General features: G+C 52.5%; 2 protein-coding genes across 7 annotated transcripts in view; one reads left to right on the top strand and one right to left on the bottom strand.

Annotated features, from left to right (window-relative positions):
* Nucleotides 1-375: 375 nt before the first annotated feature.
* Nucleotides 376-23,973, bottom strand: part of C32H12orf43 (chromosome 32 C12orf43 homolog) — a 29,081-nt gene continuing 5,483 nt past the window's right edge. The window contains exons 7-10 of one of the 5 annotated variants that reach the window (XR_004316593.1): nucleotides 20,780-23,517; nucleotides 8,364-8,495; nucleotides 6,661-6,876; nucleotides 376-1,683 (exon numbers count right to left, since the gene is read on the bottom strand). Coding sequence is in view for 2 of the 5 variants with exons in the window: in XM_014553662.2 (XP_014409148.1) it covers nucleotides 23,163-23,517 (355 nt within the window). In the remaining 3 variants the exon portion in view is untranslated. Of the gene's footprint in view, nucleotides 1,684-6,660; nucleotides 6,877-8,363; nucleotides 8,496-19,630; nucleotides 23,518-23,973 lie in introns of those variants that run through there. The other 4 variants (XR_004316594.1, XR_004316595.1, XM_014553662.2 and 1 more) reach the window with 4 other exon arrangements.
* Nucleotides 6,099-21,145, top strand: HNF1A (HNF1 homeobox A). 2 transcript variants are annotated; one of them, XM_032471539.1, is made up of 11 exons: nucleotides 6,362-6,881; nucleotides 13,297-13,496; nucleotides 15,045-15,231; nucleotides 15,617-15,858; nucleotides 16,668-16,819; nucleotides 16,954-17,155; nucleotides 17,819-18,010; nucleotides 19,140-19,261; nucleotides 19,345-19,489; nucleotides 19,642-19,703; nucleotides 20,895-21,121. In XM_032471539.1, exons 1-11 carry the CDS (start codon nucleotides 6,553-6,555, stop codon nucleotides 21,081-21,083), a joined length of 2,022 nt encoding a protein of 673 aa, XP_032327430.1. In that variant the 5' UTR covers nucleotides 6,362-6,552; the 3' UTR covers nucleotides 21,084-21,121. The 2 variants fall into 2 exon arrangements, with proteins under 2 accessions (XP_032327431.1, XP_032327430.1); XM_032471540.1 differs by lacking the exon at nucleotides 19,642-19,703 and having other exon boundaries at nucleotides 6,099-6,881; nucleotides 20,895-21,145.

The following is a 23,973-nucleotide window of genomic DNA, read 5'->3' as shown; positions in this document are numbered from 1 at the left end:
TGAGTACAGGTACCGCACTGATGAGCCCTGGGTGCCCAGGAATAGACATACCACGGTTCTTGCCATCTGTGGCCCATAGCCAGGTAGGGGTCCAGGGACAAACACCCGAGATGGGGAACAGAACTGTGGGCCTCACCATATCCTGGGGAGTCTGGCTCATTTTGAGAGGTGGGGAGGAGGTACCACTCAAATAAAAATAACTTTGTTTTTCTATATCTAGGAACATAAACATTCATATTAAACTATTCAAATAATACAGAAAAAGATAAACAAAGTGAAAAAAACCCCCAAAAACACTTGAAATCCCACCACCTAGCAATAACTACAAGATGTGGCTGTCTGGTTTCTACCGACACACATATACACACCCCATCATTTCATTATACATGCAGTATTTTATTGAGGCACCTTTTCTTTCTTTTTTTTATTAAGTGCTTTATTGAGCTGTAATTCATATACCACAAAACTCACCCATTTAAAATGACAGTTCAGTGGTTTTAGTGTATTACCAGTTGTGCAACCATCATCACAATCTAATTTGTCCCAACTTTATTGTATAGTTGACATATAACATTGTATTAGTTTAAGGTATACATGATGATTTGATATATGTCTGTATATATTGCAAAATATTACCACACGAAGTTTAATTAATAACCATCACCTCACATAGTTACAACTTCTTTCCTTCTTTCTTCCTTCCTTTCTTCCTTTCTTTCTCTTTCTTTCTTTCCTTTCTTTCTTTCTTTTTCTTTCTTTCTTCCTTCCTTTCTTCTTTCTTTCTTTCTTTGAAGCTTCTTTTCTTGATCTCTTTTTCTCTTCCCTACTATTGTTTTTGGTTTTGTTTGTGCACACCTCTCTGCCAAAGATAACCGATGTTGACAGCTTGGCGTATGTTCTTCCACGTCTTCCTCAGATACACACATACCACCACATGTATGGTTGATTTGCAGAGAACACCATTCAATTCTCTGCCCTTTGATGCAAGACACTTGCACACTGTGGACTTCACTCCAGACCTACTAAATCAAACCCTTTGAGCGTGGGGTCTGGAAGCCACATCTCTCATCCTCAGCCCAGGGCTTTCTGTCGCTGCTGTCCTGCTCCAGTGAGTTAGGGAAGGCTGGCTAGTGAAGGTTCACATCGCTGTGGGCAGAAGACCCTGGAGGATCTTGAGGACAGGTTAAGAGGTGGCGGTGTCCAGGCAGAGAAAACAGCTGGTGCAAAAGTCACAGATGAGAGAAAGTTTCAGGGATGCCCTGGAGATGGCGAGTAGTGTGACTGGTGAGAGAGTGGAGTTGAGGTATTGATAGCCTTGAATGCCAGAATCAGGGCTTAGGAGTCACATAAAATGGGTGGCAGGGACTCTTACATGGAGAATTTTTGCAAAAGAAGAGAATTTAGCCTGACCAGTGGGAGTAGGGCAGCCAGGTTAATGATCAGGTAACAATAATCATTCAGTCGTAGGAGCACTTACAATGTGCGAGGCACAGTGTTTTATGTGTATTGCCTCATTAATCCTAACAACTTACAGGACAGACAGTATTTTCACCCCCATTTTACAGAAGAGGAAACTGAGGCACAGAGAGGTTAAGCAACTTGCCCAGGGTCACACAGCTGGTAAGTGGCAGAGCCAGGCTCAAACCCAGGCAGTCTGGCTTGAGTAGTAGTTACTTCATGAGGCTGTCGAGATGGTAAGTGAGAAATTGCATGAAAATTGCATGTACCAATGACTGTTTGATAAAGGTTAAATGGTAGCGGGGCTTGAAGAATAGTCTGAGGATGAATACAGGGGGGCCCTGAGGTGGGGGTGGTGGGGTTAATCACATTCCAAGAGAGCCCTGAGATTGGCTGACAGGGCACCCCTCTCGTGCTTCTTCCTAAGGCCAAGGAGAAGCTTTACAACATGCCTGAACTTTGGCTTTGCAAACATCTGCTTGCTCAGTAGGAGAGAATGGCGATAAAGCTCACAGCTATGGTTTCCCAAACACCATCTGTGTCCAAGATCATCTCTCTGGGGTCTGCAGTTCCCAAACTATGTACCGAGGTGCCCCTGGGCACCGCAGTATATTTTAAGAGGATTTTTGAAAGGAACACAGCGACATCTGTCGGACACCTCGCAAACTACCAACCCAAGGCAGTTCACGGTTTGAATGTCGAGTAGCTTTGTGAAGCTGAGTTTATGGTAGTTGTTCTCATTAAAAAGTAAAAATTTTAAAATGCAAAAGTTATTGTGGAGCCAGAAATGAAGGTGGTCATGTCTAATTTAATTCCACGGTTTGAGCTGCTGTGTAGAGCCCAACAAACCCACACGTCCCTGGAGTACATACCCATGATTATTTCAGAAGGAGTGAAAATGTTATTTTTTCTTTTAAGTTATATGCATTTTCAAGTGGCTACTAAGTTGTTAGGACATAAATACTTATTAGTTAACTACTTACTAAGTAAACAAAACTGTTAGTTTTGTTTCTTTGTTTTTTTGCTGGGGCTGGAAGGCAGGTAGGAAGAGATGCCAAAAAAAAAAAAAAAAAAATTACTGAGACACCAAGGGTGCCTAGAACCAAGGAAGTTTGGAATCTCTCTGCATTAGGCTCTTTACAAAATGTTATCTTAAGCCACCCTAGGAGAGGTATACTTCTGCTTTATAAATGAGTCGAGAAAGAGGAACTCGTTGCCTGAGGCCACCCAGTGAGGGGTTAGGGTGTTGGAGGGGCCTATGAAATGCACACTAGGTCCTGTGCGATTCTCAAGAAGGCAAAATGCCTCTCCCAACCTCTGGAGTCCCTTGAGATTTGTCCCCTGATTGTGGGGAAGGGCAGGGTGGGGCTGGAACCACCCTTTCTGTTTGCCAAGCATCAATATTTGACTCAGGGGGCCCAGGACAATAGCCTCTCCGTATACTGGGAGCTGAAGTTGGGTTCTGGGGGATCTTCTCTCCTTGGACTCCCTGGAGGGTCTCCCCACAGCCCGCTGTTGGTCCCGCTCCCAACCAAATCCACCTTCAGTCCCAGAGTCACCGGCTCAACCAGCTGGCTGCCAGAGGACCCAACAGTTAATGAGTTCAAAAGTTGTGCAGAGGATCCAGGCCCCACCCTACTGGCTCCCTCTGGTTCCCTTCTAGGAGAAATTTACCAAGGGGCAGCTGCAGGCAGCTGCAGGCAGCAAGCAGGAGAGCCATGAAACCACGAAGGGACAGCACACAGCATCCTCCCTGGCCTTTAGCCTGGACTTGAAAATTCTGCCCCCAGCAGTGAGCTGCCTGACTCCAAACCTACCGGCACTGGAGGAAAATGGAAGCAATGGAAAAACGCAGGGGGTCCCACTTTCCCAAGGGGCCACTGCTAGCATCATCATGTGCAGTCTGACTGCCTGGCTCTGGGGGGACTCTGAGCAACCCCTGTGAGCTTGTTTTCTCCTCTGCAGAATGGGAGTAACAACAGTATCTACTTCACAGGGTGGGTCTGCAAATTGCATATATTACTAAAGCTTAGTGCAGAGCTAAATATACGTGTTCGGTGTGCAATGGAATTTAGCTATTCACTCCACAAATATTTACTGAGCACCTACTATGTATGGATGAGGCAATACTTTAGGCACTGGGAATATAGCAGTGAACAAGACAGACAAAAGCCCTGCCCTACATTCTAGCAGAAGGAGACAAACCATAAATAACAAACATAATATCTAAGTAAATTACAGAGCAGTGCTGTCCAACAGAAAGACGTGAGCCACAAATGTAATTTAAAAGCTTCCGATACTAAACAAAGTAAGGCAGACAGAGGAAGACAAACATCATATGATACATTTATACATGGAATCTTAAAAAATGATACAAATAAACCTATTTATAAACCAGAAATGGACTCACAGACATAGAAAACAAATTTACTGGTTACCAAAGGGGAAAGGGGAGGAGGAGGGATAAATTAGGAGTTTGGGATTAACAGATACACACTACTATATATAAACTAGATAAAAAAACAAGACCGATTGTATAGCACAGGGAACTATATTCGATATCTTGTAATAACCTATAATGGAAAAGAATCTGAAAAAGAATACATGAATATATGTATAACTGAAATCATTTTGCTATATATCTGAAACTAACACAGCAGTGTAAATCAACTATACTTCAATAAAAAACAAAAACAAAAGCAAACAATCGAAAAAGAATATACACCAAAAAATAAAGGTTTCTGGTGGTACCATTATAAAAGTAAGAAAAAACAGGGGAGGGTGTAGCTCAAGTGACAGAGTGCATGCTTAGCATGCATAAGGTCCTGGGTTCAGTCCCCAGTACCTCTTCCAAGCATAAATAAACCTAATTACCTCTCTCTCATAAAACAAACAAAAAGCAAAAAGAAACAAGTAAAAATAATTTTTAATTAAAATTTTAAAAAATTTAATTATGTTTATATATTGTTTTGTTTTTGTGTGTGTGTGTGTTTTTAATGGACTCTACCATGGATGTATTACCCTCCCCCCCTTAAATTTAGTTTTCAAATTGAAAAATTTTACCCAATATATCCAAAATATTATTATTTCAGCCAGAGGCATCAGCCACATTTCAAGTGCTTAGTGGCCGCATGGGCAGCACATTTGCCAGCACATTAGGTGCGTGCAAAAATGAAGCCAGAAATCAGAGGAAGGGGGATTGGAGCCCTGGGTCTGGGAGACGACAGAGAAGGGGGATTGGAGCTGATAGATCAGCTATCATCCTTCCTCAGCCCCGCTTCCTCTCCGCTGGCCTGGCCTGGCCTGGCCTGCAGGGAGGGCCTTCTGGCCAATGGTACCTTCTCCCTGCTTCTGTTGCCCAACATATGACCCTGGTTCTGCAGACCCCTGAGAGATGCCCCAGCCTAGGGGGCAGCCCCGCAGCACCCACTCCGCGTACTCCAGGCAATGGTGTACACCCCTTGTTCTGGGAGCTTAGGGCCACCCCAGGGGACAGACTGCAGGAATTTTTGTCCAGGCTCTGACTGGAAGAGGGAAGAGGTGGGTGGGGGTGAGTGAGGGTTAGAATCTGCCTTTACTTAACATTTTGATATTTGTGGTTCATCACAGATTTTTTGCATTGATTTAAAAATATATTTTATTGATTCCTATATAAAATTCACCCTTTAAAAATGCACCATTCAGTGATTTTTAGTATATTCACAGAATGGTATAACATCACCGAATCTACATTAGAACATCTCCATCACCCTCAAAGAAACTCCGTAGCCTTTAAGCAGCCATTCCCTCCCCTCCCTCTCCCCCTCCCCGCACCTGTCCCCTCAGCCCCTGGCAACCACCAATCTACTTTCTGTCCATGTGGATTTGCCTATTCTGAACTTTTCCTATAAATGGAATAATACAATAGATGGCCTTTTGTGTCTGGCTTCTTAGCATAATGTCTTCAAGATTCACCCTTATGAATCAGGACTTCATTCCTTTTTATGGCCAAATACCATGCCATTGCATGGATGGACAACATTTTATCTACCCATTCATCCGCTGATGGATATTTATGTTTCTCCACTTTTTGGCTATTGTGAATAATGCTATGAACATTCACATGCAAGTTTTTATGTGGTAGTATCTTAAATTCTTTTGGGCTTAGCATTAATTCTGAATTTTTAATATATTGCATACAAATATTGTTTTCTCTTGATTTACTGAGTTTTTTGGTGCCCCCTTAAAATTCTGAGCCAAATGCCTGACTGCTCTCACCCTATTCCCATCCCACAAGTCTTCTAGCTGTGTGACTTTGGGGAAGTTGCTTACCCTCTCAGAACCTCAGTTTCCTCCTCTGTAAAATGGGCATAATTCCTGTACCTACTCACAGTGGTTAGGGGCTACTCTGAGGTAATGATGCACATTACAGACCCAGCCCACAGCAGACTTAAGTCGACACAGTGTTCCTCCCAGCAGGCCTGATGTTGGGGCTGGCAGGAAGGCAGCTCCCCAAATGGATGTGACCCAGCCCTGCCCTTGAGGAGAGATGGCCCAATGGCCTAAAACTCCCTGCTGCTTCTGTTCCCAAGGGAAACCCGCTGTTTCTGCTCTCCTGCCTCAACCTGATCCCCGACAAGGTCCTGGTGGGGTGGGACCCCATGCTGGTCACCTGAAGACCTCCCTGTTTCAGCACCATCCGTCCCAGCTGCCCTGGGCCCCCCACTGCCGCCTCCCCCACCCTCTGCTCTGCCTACTCCCAGTGAAGGCCGCAGCTCCCCGTCCCTCGGCGCTGCCATGAGGCCTGCAGTTTGCAGGGTGAAGTCCAAAGTTCAGTCCCTTCTCTAAGCACACGGATAAATATGAACCTTGGAGAATTTCCCCAGCTCCAATGTAAACAGAGCGGGCAGGGGCCCTGATTCACTGGCCACTGGGGCCAGGGTTGGGGGTTGGGGGTGCCCACAGGGCTTGGCTAGTGGGGTTTGGGGGGGCAGCGGGTGCAAGGAGCCTGGTTTGGGCCTGCCTGCTGGCCGGCCAGCACGGAGCCGGCCCACGCAGCTGGGGAGGCGGCCAGCTGGGTGGCCCAGGGCCGCGTGGCCCAGCGCTAGCAGAGCCATGGTTTCTAAACTGAGCCAACTGCAGACGGAGCTCCTGGCCGCCCTGCTTGAGTCGGGCCTGAGCAAAGAGGCGCTGATCCAGGCCTTGGGTGAGCCGGCGCCCTACCTGCTGGCCGGAGATGGCCCCCTGGACAAGGGGGAGTCCTGTGGCGGTGGTGGGCGAGGGGAGCTGGCCGAGCTTCCCAACGGACTCGGGGAGACGAGGGGCTCCGAGGACGAGACGGACGACGATGGGGAAGACTTCACGCCGCCAATCCTCAAAGAGCTGGAGAACCTCAGCCCGGAGGAGGCAGCCCACCAGAAAGCCGTGGTGGAGACCCTGCTGCAGTAAGGACCCCTCTCCTGTCCCCAGCTCCCAAGGAGCCTGGAGGGGCCCACCCTCGGCTCCTGACCAGCCCTTCCCACTCCAGAGTCCCATGGCTGTGGCCTTCATTCTGGATGTTGGTTAAGGGGGACAGGGCCCATTGGAGCTTGGAGGGGGGGTGGTCCCGGCTCGGGGATTGGAGCCTCCAGCCCCCAACCTGGTCCTCTGAGTCCCCACGAGCCAAGGCTCTCAGCCCAGCACTTCAGAAGTGGGGCCATCCCCCCGGGGAGCTCCAAGATGGGGACAAAGCGGGAGAGTCCACAATTCAAGTGGCCGGACAACCAGAGGGCGGAGGGAGTTTATAGCCACCATCCCTATTTCCACTCCCCGAGCCCTACCTTCCCTGCCAAGCACCAGGTGCACCACTGGGGAGCGAGAACTGGGCTTTCGGGGGCTTCCCTGGCCTCCCCGGAACTCAAACATTTGGCCAGGAGGGCCCAGTCTTTCTTACCTGAGGGAAATGGAGCCTCAAGGAAGGAGCTGCTCCCCTTTCCAGCACAGCCTCAGGCCCCCCCACCTCTCCAGCAGGTGCAGTTAGAGGCCTCCCCGCTCCGTACCCCCACCCACTGGCTGGCTCCCCATATCCCGGAGAGCTGGGTGGGTCTGAGCCTGATGCCTCCCCTCTCCTCAGCAGAGTTGACCTGGTTACTAATTACCCACAGGCTTTATTATTTCTCTTTTGTTTTATAAATTTATACATGGCAAAAGGCTCTGATAAGGCCTGTGATCATTAACTTGTAGGGCTGGTGGCCTGGGGACGGCCTGAGCCAACCAACTTCCCACCCAGCGGGCTGGGGGATGGGGAGGGTAAAGGTGAGGGGAAGGGGGTCTGGGGGCTTCAAGCACTGCCCCTCCCCTAAGGCTCTGTAACCTCCATCCTAACAGCCGGGTGGGCGCTGTGCTGAAGTTTCACATGTGTGATTTCTGGCAACACTGAGATGAACTCTGGAGGCAGCTATGAATAACTGCTTCACAGATGAGGGAAATGAGAGGGGAAGTAGCTTGATGAAGGCCACCCAACTGGGACTCCACACCCACTCTCTTTGGTGCCCTCTTCCTCCATGACTGGGGGCCAGGGGCTGGCTGGGGGTGGGTTGGGGAGACTGAGAAAGAGTCCCAGAGACCATCTCTTTTCTGTCCAAGGTCCTGATCCCAGCTTGGGGTGTGGGGGTGGCTGGATCCCTGCCACAGGGAGCCTTCAGGGTCTGCCAGGCCTCATGAGGGCCTGGGCAGGGGGCAGGGGAGCAGCCAGGGCCCCCTGACTTGGCAGGAAGAGGAGGGCAAAGGGCCTCTGTCTGCAGGGGAGGGGCAAAGAGTCAGGCATCGCCAGGCCCAGGGCAAGGGCAGCCCTGACAGGGTGGGGCTGGGCCAGACTTGCTCAGGGCCCCAGATGGGATTGGGGGCTTTCCGGGGGGAGTGGGGGCAAGGGGTGCCAAAGGCCTTACCTGGCTGGGTGGGGCCTCTTGACCAGCAGCCCCTTTGGTGGGATGGTGGGTGGAGGGGAAGGCTTGATCCACAGCACTTGAGCGGGGAACAGGGGTCAAAGTGCTCCCTGGGGACCAGCAGAGACTTGGAAGCTGAGGGAGAGAGGGGAGGCATGGAGGAAGAGACAGGATGTGGGTAGAGAGAGGCCTGGAGAAGCAGAGCAGAGCCAAGAAGCCGGGAGGGGAGAGGGGCTCACAGGCAGCTGGGAGAAGGGGCTGGGGAGAGAGTGAGGCGCCCCAAGCTGAGAGAAGGCTGGAGTGCTTCCCTCCCGCCCCGATTGGGTTTTCTTTAATGCTAACAGCATGCTATTTACTTTCCATTTAAATTTGAGATGTTGCTATAAATTATCAACCAGCTCCTTGTTCCTGCGGAGTTTATAACTAACTACCCGGGTTACTTATTGTTCAGGTAACAAAAGGGATCTGAAAACGCCCCGAAGGGAAAAAGTGGGGCCTCGAGCCCCAGGGCACAGGCTAGAGAGGGTAGGGGACCCCTGATGAAGCCCAGGCAGGCTAGAAAGGATGGTGAAGAGGCAGGACTTCTCACACAAACTAAGTGTGACCAAGTATGACCTTGGGCTAATGTCTCTTCCTCCTCCTGCCTCAGTTTCCCCACCTCAACAATGAATAAAATTCAAACTCCCAGCCTTGGTTTCCTGACCTCTTTCTAAGGGACCTCTCTCCCTTCCTCACTTCCTTTCAGTTACACTGACTTTGCTGATTCCCACCTCAGGGCCTTTGCATGCACTGTGCCTTCTGCCTAGAATTCTTCTTCCAGATCTTCCCGGGGCCAATTCCTTCTCCTTTTTGCTCAAATATCACCTCCTCAGGGAGGTCCTCCCTGACCACCCCATCTAAATAAAGGTAGGCTCCACCCCAGTCACTCCCTCTTCCGTGACTTTCATTAATTTTCACCTGTCCCTTATCATTACCTTATTTGTCTGTCTGTTTTCTAGCTCCTGCCATGAGAACAGAAGTTTTTCCAGGGCAGGGTCTTGTTCACCACTTATACCCCTGATATCAGCCCAGCAGCTGACGCGCAGCAGGAATGAATGAGTGACTAGGCTTCTCTGAGCCGCTGGGGACGTCTGCTGCTCTGGCTAAGGGAGGCTCCTTCCTGAGTGTCCTCCTAGGTCCTTCCATCCCTGAGCAGCTCACACCTCAACCTTGAGGGTCTCTGATCCTCTCCATCAGGCAGCACCAAGGCACTGAGACCCAGGAAGACAGTGGCTAGCGGGTCAGTCTGACACCCCTGACTGAGACCAGCCTGCCTGGGCTCAAATCCCAGCTCTGCCCCATTCTAGCTCCAGCAGGTGATTTTACTTTTCTGAGCCCTAGGTCCTCTGCCAGGTGGAGCTGATAATAATGCTTACCCACAGGGTTAAATAGCACATAAGTGCAACAGATGATTGCTATTATTAGTGGTCTCATTTTACACGAAGGGCTTATGAATGCATTGAACTTATTTTCTCCTCCTGACAGCCTATGAAATATTATTAGCCTCATATCACAGTGGAGGAAACTGAGGCACACAGAGGTTAAGCAACTTCCCAGGGCCACCCGGAGACTGAGTGGCAGAGCTGGGATTCACACTGAGAACTTAGCTCACCCTCCAGTCGAGTGGCCCTTCAGGCTTGTCTCCCAGCTCTGTGACCTTGGACCCACTTGAAACCCCAGGGACCAGTGAGCAAAAGACCCAAAGCCTTGAACTTCTGGTTGACCCCAGGACTGGCAGAGGCAGGAGGAGGGAGATGTGGGCAGACTTTTCACCTCTCCCAGGCCCTCTTCCTTCAGCTGTGGGGCCGGGAGTTCCCAGGACTACATCGTATTGATGATGATGACAATATTTTTCCAAATACTGAGCTCTTACTGTGTGCCAGGCCCTGACCTCAGCATTTCAATCCTAGTAGAAACTCATTCAGTTCTCCCAACGGCCCTGGGAGGTAGGCATGGATTTACCGTCATGTTATAGGAGAGATGTGGGGCATCTGCACATCAGGTGCCAGGTCGCAGCAGTGGGATTTGAACCCAGGTTGGTTTCACTCTCAAATCCGTTAGAGTGAAAGCAGGAGATGCCTGGAGACCTGGCCCCTTAGTTCTGAGTTGGGGAAACTGAAAAGAGCCACGCCCTTGGTAGAGACTCTGCGTGTGCGTGTGTGCGTGTGTGTATGTGTGTGTGTGTGGTTGGGGGTGGGTGAGAGGAAGAGAGCAGAAAACAGAGAAACACAGAGACAGAAGGAGAAAAGAGAGATGGAGAGAAACAAAGACAGACTCATATGGGGTCATATGGACAAGGACAGATAGTAAGTCTTTAGTCTGAGCCAGGAGGGGCCCTGTTGAGAGGAAGATCGGGCTCATTCTCTCTGGAGAAGAGAGACAGAGGGAGGGAGGGGCACTCAGGAGGGTGATGACTGCCTCTGGGGCGGGGGTGGGGGGGAGGCCATCGGGCAGCCCAGCCCCAGAATCAGATAAACATGTTTGCCACAGAGCACAAGGCTGGACTTTGTCCTGCCCTTCCCTCCTAGCTCTGACTGGTACTCAGAGAGTCGGGGAGGTGGAGCAGAGGCCCCTAGGAGCCCCTGAAAGCAGGGAGATGCAGCTCAGGGAGAGGTCCAGGGGGGTCTTGGCAAAGTGAGATATTCCCAAGTCCCAGCTAGGTCATTTTGGACAAGGGCTCACCTTTCTGAGCCTCAATCTTCTCACCTGTGAAATGGGCGTACGAGCAGTACCTGCTTCTTAGGGTTATTGTTAAGATTTAAATGACCACCTCTTCACCGTAAATACTCAAGAACAGAATTCCCACAGCTATCATTTTTATACAAATGGGACTTTGCTGGACTGACTGCTGATTATTTTAACTGTCTCTGTCCCCACCTTCCCTTCCTCCCTGCCTGGATAGGAACCGCTAATTAAAAAAAGGAGGAAGTCAGAGGGCCAAAGCCGACGAAAGGCTCTGTGGCCTCCTGTCTCAGAAGGGCATTGTCAAGGGGGCTGGCGAGGCTGGTTCTTTGAGAAAGGAGAGAAGGAAGGGCCGGGGAGAAGGCAGTGAGGGTTGGCTTTAGAGCACCAGGGAGCTTCTTTGCTTTTAGTTCAGTTTTTTAGAATTCAGTTGAAAACATTATATATGTATACGTAGTATACTATATTATGTAATTTACTAAGTACAGAAGAGCAACAGAAAAATGTCCCTCTCACCTCTCACCCACTCCCTGGCACCCAGTCAGCGTCTCCAGGTCACTCTGTGTCCTTCTGGTATTTCATGCGAACCTAAGCAAGTATGTGGAAATCTTTTCTTATCCCACCTGAAATTTTACACAAACAGACAAACTGTTCCATCAGGGGTTATCCAGAACTTTCTCAGTGGGTTTTTACAGCTGCCTTGTACGGAGGCACCGCAATTTAGTTAATCAGCATCCTTTTGCTGGACACTTAGGTTGTTTCCACTCTTCGGCTGTGGCAAGTGACACGGTGATGAATTGCCTCCTGCACACGCCATCTGTCACACGTGCCAGCGTGGGAGGGCTCCCAGTCTAGAAGCCAACTGCTGCATCAGGGTGGTGGGAACACAGGCCCTGGGATCTCACAGACCTGGGTTCAAATCCTGGTTCTGCCTGTTTCAGCATGGTTGTACCTGACACAGTTGTAACAGAAGCCCAGGAGAGGGGGAAGGGAAGAGAGGAGGGTTGAGCCAGAGCAGGAGAGGGAGGGAGAGGAGAATTTATATCGTACAGGCAACCTGACCCCTTCCATTACCCCACAGTGAGCAGAGGACCATATGGAGTAGGAACCACAGGTGGCCTCGGTCCCTTGAATCCCTCTAGTGAGAGAACTTCAGCTCGCAGAGTGGGATTCCATGCTCAACAACAAGGCCTCTGAATGCCAGCCCACAACCCCTTCCCCTAGGACTCTGGAGAGACTGGCCACCTGCCTCGTGCTGTGGAAAGACTGGTCACACCACCGTCCAGGGTTCAGTGCAGATTTTCAGGAGGCATTTTGACCTGTGTGATTTTTACATGATAGGCTGACTCAGAGCCGAATCCCTTTATTTGGGATTCTGCTGAGCTGGTCCTGTGACCTTGGGCAAGAGATACAAGCGACACAGGTGCTCTTAGCCTCAGAGGCCCAGGCTGTAAAGTGGCAGAATCATGTTTCTCTTCTTGTTTTCAGACCCAATCTCTTTTGCAGTTGGTCTCTCTCATCCAACCAACCGTCCTCTATATACCCAACCACCATCTGCCACCCCATCTATCCATCCAACCATCCATCCTCTCATCCAACATCAGCCCTTTACCAATCCGACTATTCATCCAGCCTCTCATCCACCATCAACACATTACCAAGTCATCCATCCATCCATCCATCCATCTCTACACTCATTCATTCATGTACTCATCAAGGGCATACTCTATGTCAGGCCTATTTTGGGTGCTTAGTACCAGACAGTTCCTGCCCTCAAGGTGTTTACAGTCTCTCACAGTGGATAAGACACACCCACAAATAACCTTTTTAGGTAGAATGAGGGGAGGATCTTTAAAGGAGGCTCAGAGGTGAGGTCCCTCTCCATCTGGCTTGTGTAGCTTCTGGTGGGAGTCTGTTCACGTCGACATCTGTGTCCATGTGTCTGTCTAAGTCTTTATCTGTTCCCATGTCTGTGTGGGATTGTTTGGGGCCTGTGATCTCATGTCTGCCATGTGTATGTGTCTACAGGTCTCTGTCCCCATGTCCTTGTGTCCTGACGCGAGTGTCCATACCTCCTTGTCCCTGAGTCAGGGTGCAGGCCGCCAGCTCCACACCTGCTTTCACCCACAATCCCCACCCCCAGAGTGGACAGGGCTTCTGGCCCGCAGCACCGCCAGCCCTGGCTGAGCAGGCCCTGTCCTTGCCCTCCTCCCAGGGAGGACCCGTGGCGCGTGGCGAAGATGGTCAAGTCCTACCTGCAGCAGCACAACATCCCGCAGCGGGAGGTGGTCGACACCACGGGCCTCAACCAGTCCCACCTGTCCCAGCACCTCAACAAGGGCACCCCCATGAAGACACAGAAGCGAGCCGCCCTGTACACCTGGTACGTCCGCAAGCAGCGAGAGGTGGCCCAGCGTAAGTAATGACCGACTGCAGCCCCGACTTCTGGGCAGGGCCTGGGACGCCCTGCAGCGCGAGGGTCGGGGTGGGGAGCCTCGCCAGCTGGGGCTCAGATGGGCAGACTGAGAGGAAGTCGGCAGGATGCAACCAGCATTTATTCCCCTATTCTGCACGAGGCACTCTGCAGGAGGGGAGGAGGGTTGGTCTTGGGCATCCAAAGAGGGAAGAACTGGGTCCTTGCCTCCTAAGAGCTCCCTGTGTAGAGGGGAAGTAGGAGAAAAATATCATTTTAATATGATGAGACACGTATTACAACGTGATAACAACAACCACAAAAGCTAGTGTTTATGGACTTCTCGCCATGTGCTGGCCCGGGCGGGCAGAGCACTACAGATAGCATTTCCAAGCCTTGAGCTGGTGGGGGAGGAGAGAATAATCTCTTCTTCCTCAGGAAGGTGGGGGCATTAGGAAGAATCACGCTAGAAGTATGATCTTTTGACTAAGTCTTAAAGTGTGAGTTGAATTTTGACCTATGAAGATGCAGGGAAGGGTGTCTCAGGCAGAAGGAACAGCATGAGTAAAGGCTCAGAGGCAAGGAGTATGCTCAGGGAATCCTCCATTGCAAACCTGGGAAAACCTTATTTCTAAATTTTTTATTCCTACATTATTACTCCGGGAATGGGATGGATTTTACATCTCAAGCCTCACACCCCACAAAATCCCAGGTGCACTTTCATACTTTAAAGCCTAAGTGTAAAAAAATCCTTTCGATGTTTCTTTTATTAATTATCCAGTTTTTTTTTAAGGCAATACACACTTGGTTTAAAAGTGCTTAAAACTGGAAGAAAATAAAGATTTTTACGATAAAAATTAGATGTCCTTCTCCTAAAGCAGCCACTGGCATTCTCAGTCCCATATGTATCCTTGCAGAGATATTGTGTGAATATACTAACTATGTATGTATACATATTCCCCCCACCTCTCACTCTTCTAAGGATTGCTTGCTGTTCTATTATTTGGAGTTGCCGCTAACTGACTCCCTTACCAAAGGACCAACTGAGAAAGTGGGTTTCTTCTCTCCTGGCTAATACTTGCACTTTAAGCTTGATTTTCAAGTCTGGAATGTTGAAAATAGCTCTGAATCAAGCTCAGGAGATACGGTTCAAGTTTCTGCTCTATCGTGTGACACTGGAAAAATACTTAACCTCCCTGAGCCTCAGTTTCTTCATCTGCAGAATGGAGTGGTATATGTGTCAAACACGAACAAATGCTGATGCTTACCTGGAGCCTTGTGTTGAGAAGGATTGTGAGATGATATCGTGGCTCAGCAAAAAAAGTGTGCAGGGGTTGATTAGTGATGTCTGCCTTGGACACAGGCTAAGGAAGTGGTGGTGCGTGTGCTGTGTGTTTGTCACTGCTGGATCAGATATTTCTAAGTTCTAGCTGTAAGCTCATTTGGCTCAGCACCCTAGGGGTGAGAAAGAATCAGGGGCATGGTCAGGTAAGCTGATGTGGGAAGGTGTGATTGGCCAGCGTCCTGCTCATGGCTTTCTGTGCCTACAGAGTTCACTCACGCTGGGCAGGGTGGGCTGATTGAAGAGCCCACAGGTGATGAGCTACCAACCAAGAAAGGACGGAGAAACCGTTTCAAATGGGGCCCAGCATCCCAGCAGATCCTGTTCCAGGCCTACGAGAGGCAGAAGAACCCCAGCAAGGAGGAGAGAGAGGCATTGGTGGAGGAATGCAATAGGTAGTATGGCTTGTGGTCAGCAGGCCTGGGGAGAGGCTGGGAAGTGGGAGGCTCTGGGTCCTGAGGGACATGGCTGCTGTTGGCCCAGGAGTTCTCAACTCCCGCTCAGTGTCTAAAACCTCCTGGTACCCACTCCCCCACCACCCTGAGCAACCTTTGAGTGGCTGCTAGTCTCACTCATCCTTTCTACAACCTATGCGTACTGTGCTCACTTTATGATTGAAAAGACTAAGAGAGGCTAAGTCACTTGCTCAAGGTCACACAGCAGCCTGGGATTGGAACCTAAACACTCAGGTAGTGCCCTACTTCTGAGAACCCTCCCCAGACCCCAGGAGAGGGTTCTTCTGCACCCGCCCTGGACGCTCACGAATGGTCATTCCTGCAGGGCGGAGTGCATCCAAAGAGGGGTGTCACCATCGCAGGCGCAGGGGCTGGGCTCCAACCTTGTCACGGAGGTGCGTGTCTACAACTGGTTTGCCAATCGGCGCAAGGAAGAAGCCTTTCGGCACAAGCTGGCCATGGACACATACAGTGGGCCGCCCCCCGGGCCAGGCCCGGGCCCCGCGCTCCCTGCCCACAGCTCCCCCGGCCTGCCCCCACCCGCCCTCTCCCCCAGTAAGGTCCACGGTGAGTGCCTTGCGGGCAAGGGGATTAGGACGGTGGGCAGAGGGAATATGGGGGTAGGTGGGAGAGTTGGGGGGCCCCACCCCAGTGGCAGCAGCCACCCAAACCTCTCAGCACTTCAGTAGGGCTCCACTCCATTCCATCTGCATTACTTTCTGGTCTCCTCTCCACTCCACTGACCACTCAACTCCACTCATGCCATTGACTCAACTCTGCTTGATTTCAATTCAATTCATTCCAGATCAAATCAACTCAATTCATTTCAGTTCAATTCAATCCAATTCATTATAATCCAATTTGGTTCCTTTAAATTTGGTACAGTTTGATCCAGTCCAACTCCCAATCGATTCAGCTTAACTAAATGTATTTCAAGGAAATTTGGCTGGCTAATTTTGTAGAGCTCAGTTCAATTCAATTCAACTCAATCAAGCTCAATTCAGTTCAGGTTTGATTCAACTAGCTTCAGTTTCATTCAACTAATTCCAGTTCTACTCAACTCAGTTCGCTGCAGTTTCATCAGCCTCTGTTCAGTTTGGTTCAGTTGTCTTTAAGCACTTGGAGCACTTACAAGTCAGGTACAGCACTAGGCAGTGGGGGCCACAGAGCTCATTAAACACGGCCCTTGTGTTCAAGGACCTGGAGGCAGCCAGCACAGGGCCTGGTGGGAAGTGGACGCTCAAGCAAAGTTCGCTGGCTGCATGAAGAGGGATGGGACAAGGGGCCTTCGCAAACCTATGCAGTGTGGAGTGATGGGGGCCCTGGAGGCGGGTAGGCAAGTGGGGTGCTGAGGCTGGACACTGCTTCCACTGCAGGTGTGCGCTATGGACAGTCTGCAACCAGTGAGGGGGCAGAAGTGCCCTCAAGCAGTGGCGGTCCCTTGGTGACAGTGTCTGCACCCTTGCACCAAGTGTCCCCCACAGGCCTGGAGCCGAGTCACAGTCTGCTGAGCACAGAAGCCAAGCTGGTGAGTGTCTCCCCCATCCCCATGGTGGGAGAGACCTTTCCAACCCCACCTCCCCTTGGCTGGGAGATTCTGGAGCAGTCTCCAGGGAGGCAGGGTGTGGACTCAGCCTTACGCAGTTCGGCTTCCCCTCCAAGGTCTCAGCCGCTGGGGGCCCCCTGCCCCCTGTCAGCACTCTGACAGCACTGCACAGCTTGGACCAGACATCCCCAGGCCTTAACCAGCAGCCCCAGAACCTCATTATGGCCTCACTCCCCGGGGTCATGGCCATCGGGCCTGGTGAGCCGGCCTCCTTGGGCCCCACGTTCACCAACACAGGCGCCTCCACCCTGGTCATTGGTAAGCTGGTGGGGGTGGGAGAGCACCTGGGAGAGGGGCTCATGGGGCTCCCATGGAATCCAGGAACTGTTAGAGCCCCAGGACTCATTCATTTGTGTGTTTATTGAGTGCCCACCCCGTGCTCCATCAGCAATACACACAGGAACCAAACAGACCAAAATCTCAGAGGCCCAACTGGGGTGGCAGACAGCAAGCGTAATACATAAATTATACACAGAGCGCCTTAGAAGGTAAACAGCTATGGGAAAACAGAGCGGTGAGGAGGACTGACGTTTTCTAGGTTGTAGGTGTTTCTTTTTTTTTTTTAAAGTCCAGGAAGACTTTTATTTGTGGGAATTAACATGCAGAAGCTCAATATATATGACACATAGGGAGCTGCTAGGAGAGGGGTACAGAGAGTTAACCCCAGGGCCTTTGCACTGCTGTGGAATCCCTCCAGGGAATCTAGTTTGACACACCCCCTGCCCAGAGAAGGGGAGTTGCTTGCCAGGGCCATGTAGGTTAGTGACAGTTCCTAGTGCAAGGGTGTTTCCTGACTGCCTTGTCCCTCCTCCAGCACACTGGCTCTAGGAAGGAGGGAGGGTGCCCCCAGTGGGTCTGGGCTGGGTCCGGGGAGGCCACAGGGGTGGCAGACCTGGCTGACTCCTGCCCCTCCCGCTCCAGGCCTGGCCTCCACTCAGGCCCAGAGCGTGCCGGTCATCAACAGCATGGGCAGCAGCCTGACCACCCTGCAACCGGTCCAGTTCTCGCAGCCCCTGCACCCGTCCTACCAGCAGCCACTCATGCCCTCGGTGCAGAGCCATGTGGCCCAGAGCCCCTTCATGGCCACCATGGCCCAGCTACAGAGCCCCCACGGTGAGCGTCCCCTGGCCCCACGCTGGGGGAGGCGGTGGGAGAGGTTGGCTTAAGGGAAGGGGGCGGCTTAGCAGATGTGGCCTGCGCGTCTGTCTGGTACAAGTGCGAGCGCTTCTCTGACGGGGGCTCTCCAGGGGCCCAGGCGAGTGTCTGTGGGCCAGAACACGTTTCACTGTGTGAATGTGCGTGGCCATGTGTGTGCACACGTGGGTTTGTGGGAGTGGATGTGCGCCCTTGGGGCCGTATGTATTTCAGGGTTCACTGTTGCTCAGCCTTTAGAAAGGTAACATGGTGGTCACAGCATGAATTACATAATGCTCCCAGCAGGGTTTGGGGCAACACCCCGTCATCAAACACCATGATTCCTGCAGCAAAAGGCAGAATTCCATGAAGTAGGCTAATAAAGATTCACATAGCCTCACACCGCGTTCAGGTCAGATTTTGCCACCAAATGAACTTTAGTGCCAACCTGACAAAAATCTGTTGGCTTTCAGACCTTTTTGGAATTTGGAATCATGAACAAGGGATCGTGGACCTGAGTATCTGTGGCTAACAGTATCTGGCTAAGAGCATCATTTATGTGTGCACATGGGTAGTTGTGTTTTTATCGGGGTCCACGTGAGAATATGCAGTTTATGTTGCTTTCTCTGCTGGCGTCTGCTGCTGTGGGGCTGGGCACTGCCGGTGAAAGGCTGGGTTACACTGTGGCGAGGGGTCCTCAAGGCAGAGATGTGCTGCCCGCCTCACCCCCTAACAGAGGCACCGGCCTTTCCCTCCAAGGCTGGTACTTGGTACAGTAGTATCTGTGCCTCCCAGTCCCTTTCACCCCTGTTGTCTCCAGGTGATGGGAGGACCTGGGTTTGGGTTCCTGGTCTCCCCCAGGCTCCTCATCACTGAGACAGGCGGAGCAGCCCCTGTAGCTGGGGAGAACATCCAACCCCTCCATCTGGAGCTCCCAGTTTTGGAAATTAGCCCTGAGTCCCCAACATCCCACTGGGTGTTCACCAGGCTCACGCTCCCCGTATCCCCGAGTCCCCCTCCCCTGCCTTGAGGCCCTCCGGGGAGGGGTCCAGCCCAGCCCAGCCCAGGTGCCATGTCTGCATCCTCCTCTCTTCTCCCTCCTGGCCAGCCCTCTACAGCCACAAGCCAGAGGTGGCCCAGTACACCCACACAGGCCTGCTTCCGCAGACCATGCTCATCACCGACACCACCAACCTGAGTGCCCTGGCCAGCCTCACACCCACCAAGCAGGTAAGGCCCCGACCTGCCTCGGCCCCTCCTGGGCCCAGCCCCAGCACACACCCTGGGGGCTCAGGAGGCCGCTGTTCCTCCAGGTCTTTACCTCAGATGCTGAGGCTTCCAGCGAGTCCGGGCTTCACACGCCGGCATCTCAGGCCACCACCATCCACATCCCAAGCCAGGACCCTGCTGGCATCCAGCACCTGCAGCCCACCCATCGGCTCAGTGCCAGCCCCACCGGTGAGCGGCCTTTCCCTGCCCCCTTCCTTGCTGCTTCCACAGCTGGGGAGGAAGCTGTGGGCAGCAGACGGGTGTAAATGGAGGGGCACCTGCACTCCCCCAAAGTGAGCCCGGGCGGACAGGAAACCACAGGAAACGGGCCTATCTCACAGGAACATCTATTCACTCAGTCGAGGAAAAAGAACCGGAAGAGGCAGTAAAGGGCAATCATGAGGTGAGAACTGGGCTGGCTGTGGGCCAGAAGTGACTCAGGGATGTGCTGCCTTGGCTCAGGGCTTAGCATTTTTTGAACTCCTTGCCAACGGTTAAAAATTAAGAGTTTTCACAGGTTTCTGACTTCTCTTGGAAAATCGGAAGGACTCATGCTCCCACGTAGCAATCAGAGTGTGGGCTCTCCAGCCCACCACGTCCCACCCAACCCGTGCCTTTCCACCCTGACGCCCCGAGTCTGCAGCCCCCATGTCACGGTGAAGAGCAGGCACTCTGGAATCAGGCTGCCAGGCTCTGAGGCCTGGAGCGGCTGCTTGCTGAGTGTCACTCTGGGCAAGTTACTCCCCTGTGAGCCTCAGGCCTTGCATCCAGCCCTAGTGGCTGCAGGGACAGTCACCGAGGGCTCCACGGCCCAGGCTCCACGCTCTGCCCTTGAGGTGTGTGTCATCATCCCCATTCTACGGATGAGAAAGCACTCAAGGAGAGGGGCTTGGCTGTGCCCCCGACAGCTACTAGGTAATGGGGCCGGGACTTGAATCCAGGTTCAAACTCAAAGCTCATTCTCTCAACCGTCTGAATCAGTCAGGTTCTCCTGAGACGCAGAACCAATAAGAACATGTACACACACACACACACACACATTCATACATATATTGAAGGAAATGGCTCACACGACTGGCAAGTTTGAAAGCTGCAGGGCAGGGCAGGAGTTAATACTACAGTCCTGAGGCAGAATTCCTTCTCTGCGAAACCTTAGCTTTTGCTCTTAAGGCCTTGAACTGCTTGGACAAGGCCCAGATACATTATTGAGGGAAATACCCTTTGCTTAACATCAACTGACGCAAGTGGTAACCACGTCTACAAAACCCTTCACAGCAACACTTGGATTGGCATTTGGCTAAGTGACTAGGTACCAAACACCAGCCAAGGTGACGCATAAAACTAACCACCACTGTCTCACCAAGGCTTTTCTGATGTTTCCACTAAAACGTGCTGAGGCCATTTCCTGGGAGGCCCTGGAACCTGGCTGGGGGTTAACAAGGCCTGAGGGTAGAGGTTTGACTTTGGGGTTCTGGTTACCTGCTAAGACTCAGGAGGAGGCGAGGCCCCATGTTCCCATCCTGAGCACCCTGTGGGTCCGGAGGGGTCAGGCTGGCCTTGGTGTGCAATCCAACAGCTTCACCTGCCTCTGCAGTGTCCTCCAGCAGCCTGGTGCTGTACCAGAGCTCCGACTCCACCAACGGCCACAGCCACCTGCTGCCGTCCAACCACAGCGTCATCGAGACCTTCATCTCCACGCAGATGGCCTCTTCTTCCCAGTAACCATGGCAACTGCCTCCCATGGACTGGGCCCTGGAGCCTCCACAGCCTGCTTGAGGGGTGACGAGGACATCTGAGCCTGCAAAACTTCCGCCGTCACGGGGCTGCTGCTCTCCCCTGGAAAACGGTGCCTCGGTCCCCACCCTGCTCTGCCAGCATCAAAGATGGGGATTCTGAGGTGCCCCAACCCAAAGAAGGCTGCTTCAGTGCACAAGAGGGGACTGTAGAGAGCTGGGAAGCAGTTTGTTCCCAGTGCGACATGGGAGGGACTATCCCTGCCACTCAGGGTACATCTTATGACTTGGAATAGAAAGGGGGCAGCCTTTGGACTCTGGTACCCCAAGGCTGGGCCTGTGGAAAGCCCTGGTATCCTGAAGGAAATTGCCAGCCACACTTCTCAGGACACAAGGGACAGAGGTCATGGATCAACATGGCCCTATTCTGTCACCTATGCCCAGCCTCTCTTCCTGCTGTGAACCCCCATTTGGACCCACCCCTGTCCCCAACTCACATCAGCATCGTCTGAGTGGCTACTCTGTGCCAGGGGCCCAGGGCACGCAGGCCTCACCAGCTTCCCTCGTCCTGAGCCATCCCTCTCCCTGCCCCTGTGACCTCCAATTTTCTTGGACATACGTCCCCCCCGAGCATCAAGCCTTCTGACGCCAGCCTGGCATCCTGCTGCTGCTGGAAAGCCCCCCTCAGGGCTAGACGTCATTCTCATTCCTATGGGAGCCTCGTGACTCTGAGCCTGGTGTGAAGTCGAGGTCCTGGGGCAGCAGACCCTTCCTTGGTTTGGAGGAGAAGCTGCTGAGCTCAGGAGGCAGTAAGGCAGGAGCAGCTGGCAGAGCTGAGGTGCCCAGAGGGAGGAGAGGCAAGACTGGCGGAGAGGCTGCCACCTGGAAGCCTGGAGCCTGGCTGGCTGAGGCGATGGGGAGAGGTCCATGCATTCACAGCACCCCCGGAACCTGAGGCCCTGAGGGACAAGGCAGCCGTGAAAACCCAGGGCTCATGTGCCCTCATCATCCCAGGGCTGCTGCAGACAACCTGGCCCTCGTGGACCGCCTCCATCCTGGTGCAGGGGGAGAGCTGGCACCCCTGCAGCTTGCAGCCGGCTAAGGGCGAGCCTGTACATTTATTTAACTTTTAGTAAAGCAAATGAGGAACGTAGCAGAAACTTCTTGTGTGTCCACACGTTGCCCAGAGTGGGATGGGCAGGCAGAGGGGAGCAGAGGGACCTGGGGGCTTGAGTCTAGCACACCCACTCTCACAGCCCACGTGTCTTTCTTGCTCTGCTGAATCTCCAAGGCAAGGTGATGAAGCCAGAACTTCACCTTCACCTTGCACGTCTGCTCCTTCCTGCAGAATACTCTGGTCCATGAATCCCAGTCCACAAGCGCTGTGACACTTCCTTGAAGCTGGGGTGCAGGAACACTCCTAGGGATGTAGGCAGGAAGACCCCACCCGTGTGATGCTTACTTAAAATGGCTCATCAAGATTTAGCACTGACAGGGAGGCAGCACCCAAATCACTCTGTTACATGCTAGGTTCCTTGACAATTTATTTTCCATAATCTGGTTGGCTCAGAGACAAGACTGTGTGTGGCGTATTCACCCATGTGGAGAAAGGGGATTCTGGAAAACCGGGGGAGGGGGAAATCTCTCTCCTTCTTTTTCAGGCAATGTTATATCAAGTCTGTGTTGTTTGGCGGGAGAAGCACAAAACTCCTTCCAGGCCTCTGCATCTCGGGGTCCCCCTCCCCTGTCTTCTTCAGATTGTCTCCCACATCAGGTGGAGGAGGTGGAGGAGAAGGAAAAGGTCTCCCCTGACTTGCTCTCCTCAGACAGGACTGGGGAGGTGGAAGCTCTACCACTTGGCCATCAGCTTGGGTAACTGGAGGCTCCTCTTGCTTCCCGAGGCCATGGAATGCTCTGGTACCACAGGCCGGCCCCAGCCCCAGTGGGAGCCCGGAAGGGCAGGGCTCAGCTCAGGCTTCTGGCCCTACAGCTACGCCTTTGCCCTGGCCCTGGGGCAAGCCCCAGTCATGGGCAGAGTCTGGACTTGCCAGCCAAGTCCTTGAACTGGGAGAGGGAGGCAGGGCGTGGAAATACCTTGTCCCCAGTGGGCGCCCCTAGTCGGGCTGGGCTCAGTTTGCAGGCACAGCTGTTGCACTCCTTGCTGGTGGGAATGGGGAGGCCTCACTGGCCCTCTTTGCCTTTTTCTTCCTTTTCTTCTTTTTGGTTCCAAGTGGCGCCTGGTCTCCGTTGAGCTCAGCGGACTCCTGTTCCTGCTTCCTGACGGCGGCCTTGCTTGTGGTGGTGGTGGCGGTGACGATGTCGGTGCTGGCCTCCTTCTTGGCTTTCTTTTTCAACTTCTTTTTCTTCTTCTTCACCTTTTCCTCCACGTTGACAGGGCCGTGGATGGCAGACTCCTGCAGAATGTCGGAGGCTGACACAGCCGCCTCCCGGCACCGCTGCAACTCCTCGCCGCCATCGTCACTGCTGCAAGGGGAGGGCAGGCAGGGTCAGCTGGAGTCGGGATGGGGCCCCAAGGCTGTCTCTTGCTGCCTCAGTCAAAGCCACCAGAAAGGCCACAGAGAGGGCAGCAGTCAGGGAGCTCAGTAAGGTAGACCTGGGTTCCAGTACTGGCTTCTCTGTTTCCCAGCTGTGTGGCCTCTTTAAGTGACTTAAGCTCTCTGACCCTCAGTGTCTTCATCTATAAAATGAGGATCTTAACAGAGCCCAGGGCTCCCAGGGATGTCCTGGGAGTGAGGTGTCTGGCCAAGATGGGTGCTCAAGAAGCAGCAAACATCCAAAGCCAACTCCCAGTGGAAATTCTCCCCCTCCCACTGATGCACTATTTCTCCAGCTGCCTGACAGGGTCCTTCTGGACCTGACCAGAGTCGGCTAGACTATTCGGGGGAGGCAGGCGGTGGGGTGCAGAACTGGCCAAGACAG

The sequence above is a fragment of the Camelus ferus genome, chromosome 32, assembly GCF_009834535.1.
Source record: "Camelus ferus isolate YT-003-E chromosome 32, BCGSAC_Cfer_1.0, whole genome shotgun sequence".
NCBI classification, from domain to species: Eukaryota; Metazoa; Chordata; class Mammalia; order Artiodactyla; family Camelidae; genus Camelus; species Camelus ferus.
This window is presented reverse-complemented; position numbering and strand designations above follow the sequence as displayed.

What these genes read in the sequence shown, in the direction of transcription:
- HNF1A (XM_032471539.1), top strand. Translation starts at nt 6,553, where the DNA reads ATGGTTTCTAAACTGAGCCAACTGCAGACGGAGCTCCTGGCCGCCCTG. An exon ending in TTGGTGGAGGAATGCAATAG is followed by an intron (nt 15,232 to 15,616) that starts GTAGTATGGCTT and finishes TCATTCCTGCAG; the next exon opens with GGCGGAGTGCATCCAAAGAG. An exon ending in CTCCCCCAGTAAGGTCCACG is followed by an intron (nt 15,859 to 16,667) that starts GTGAGTGCCTTG and finishes CTTCCACTGCAG; the next exon opens with GTGTGCGCTATGGACAGTCT.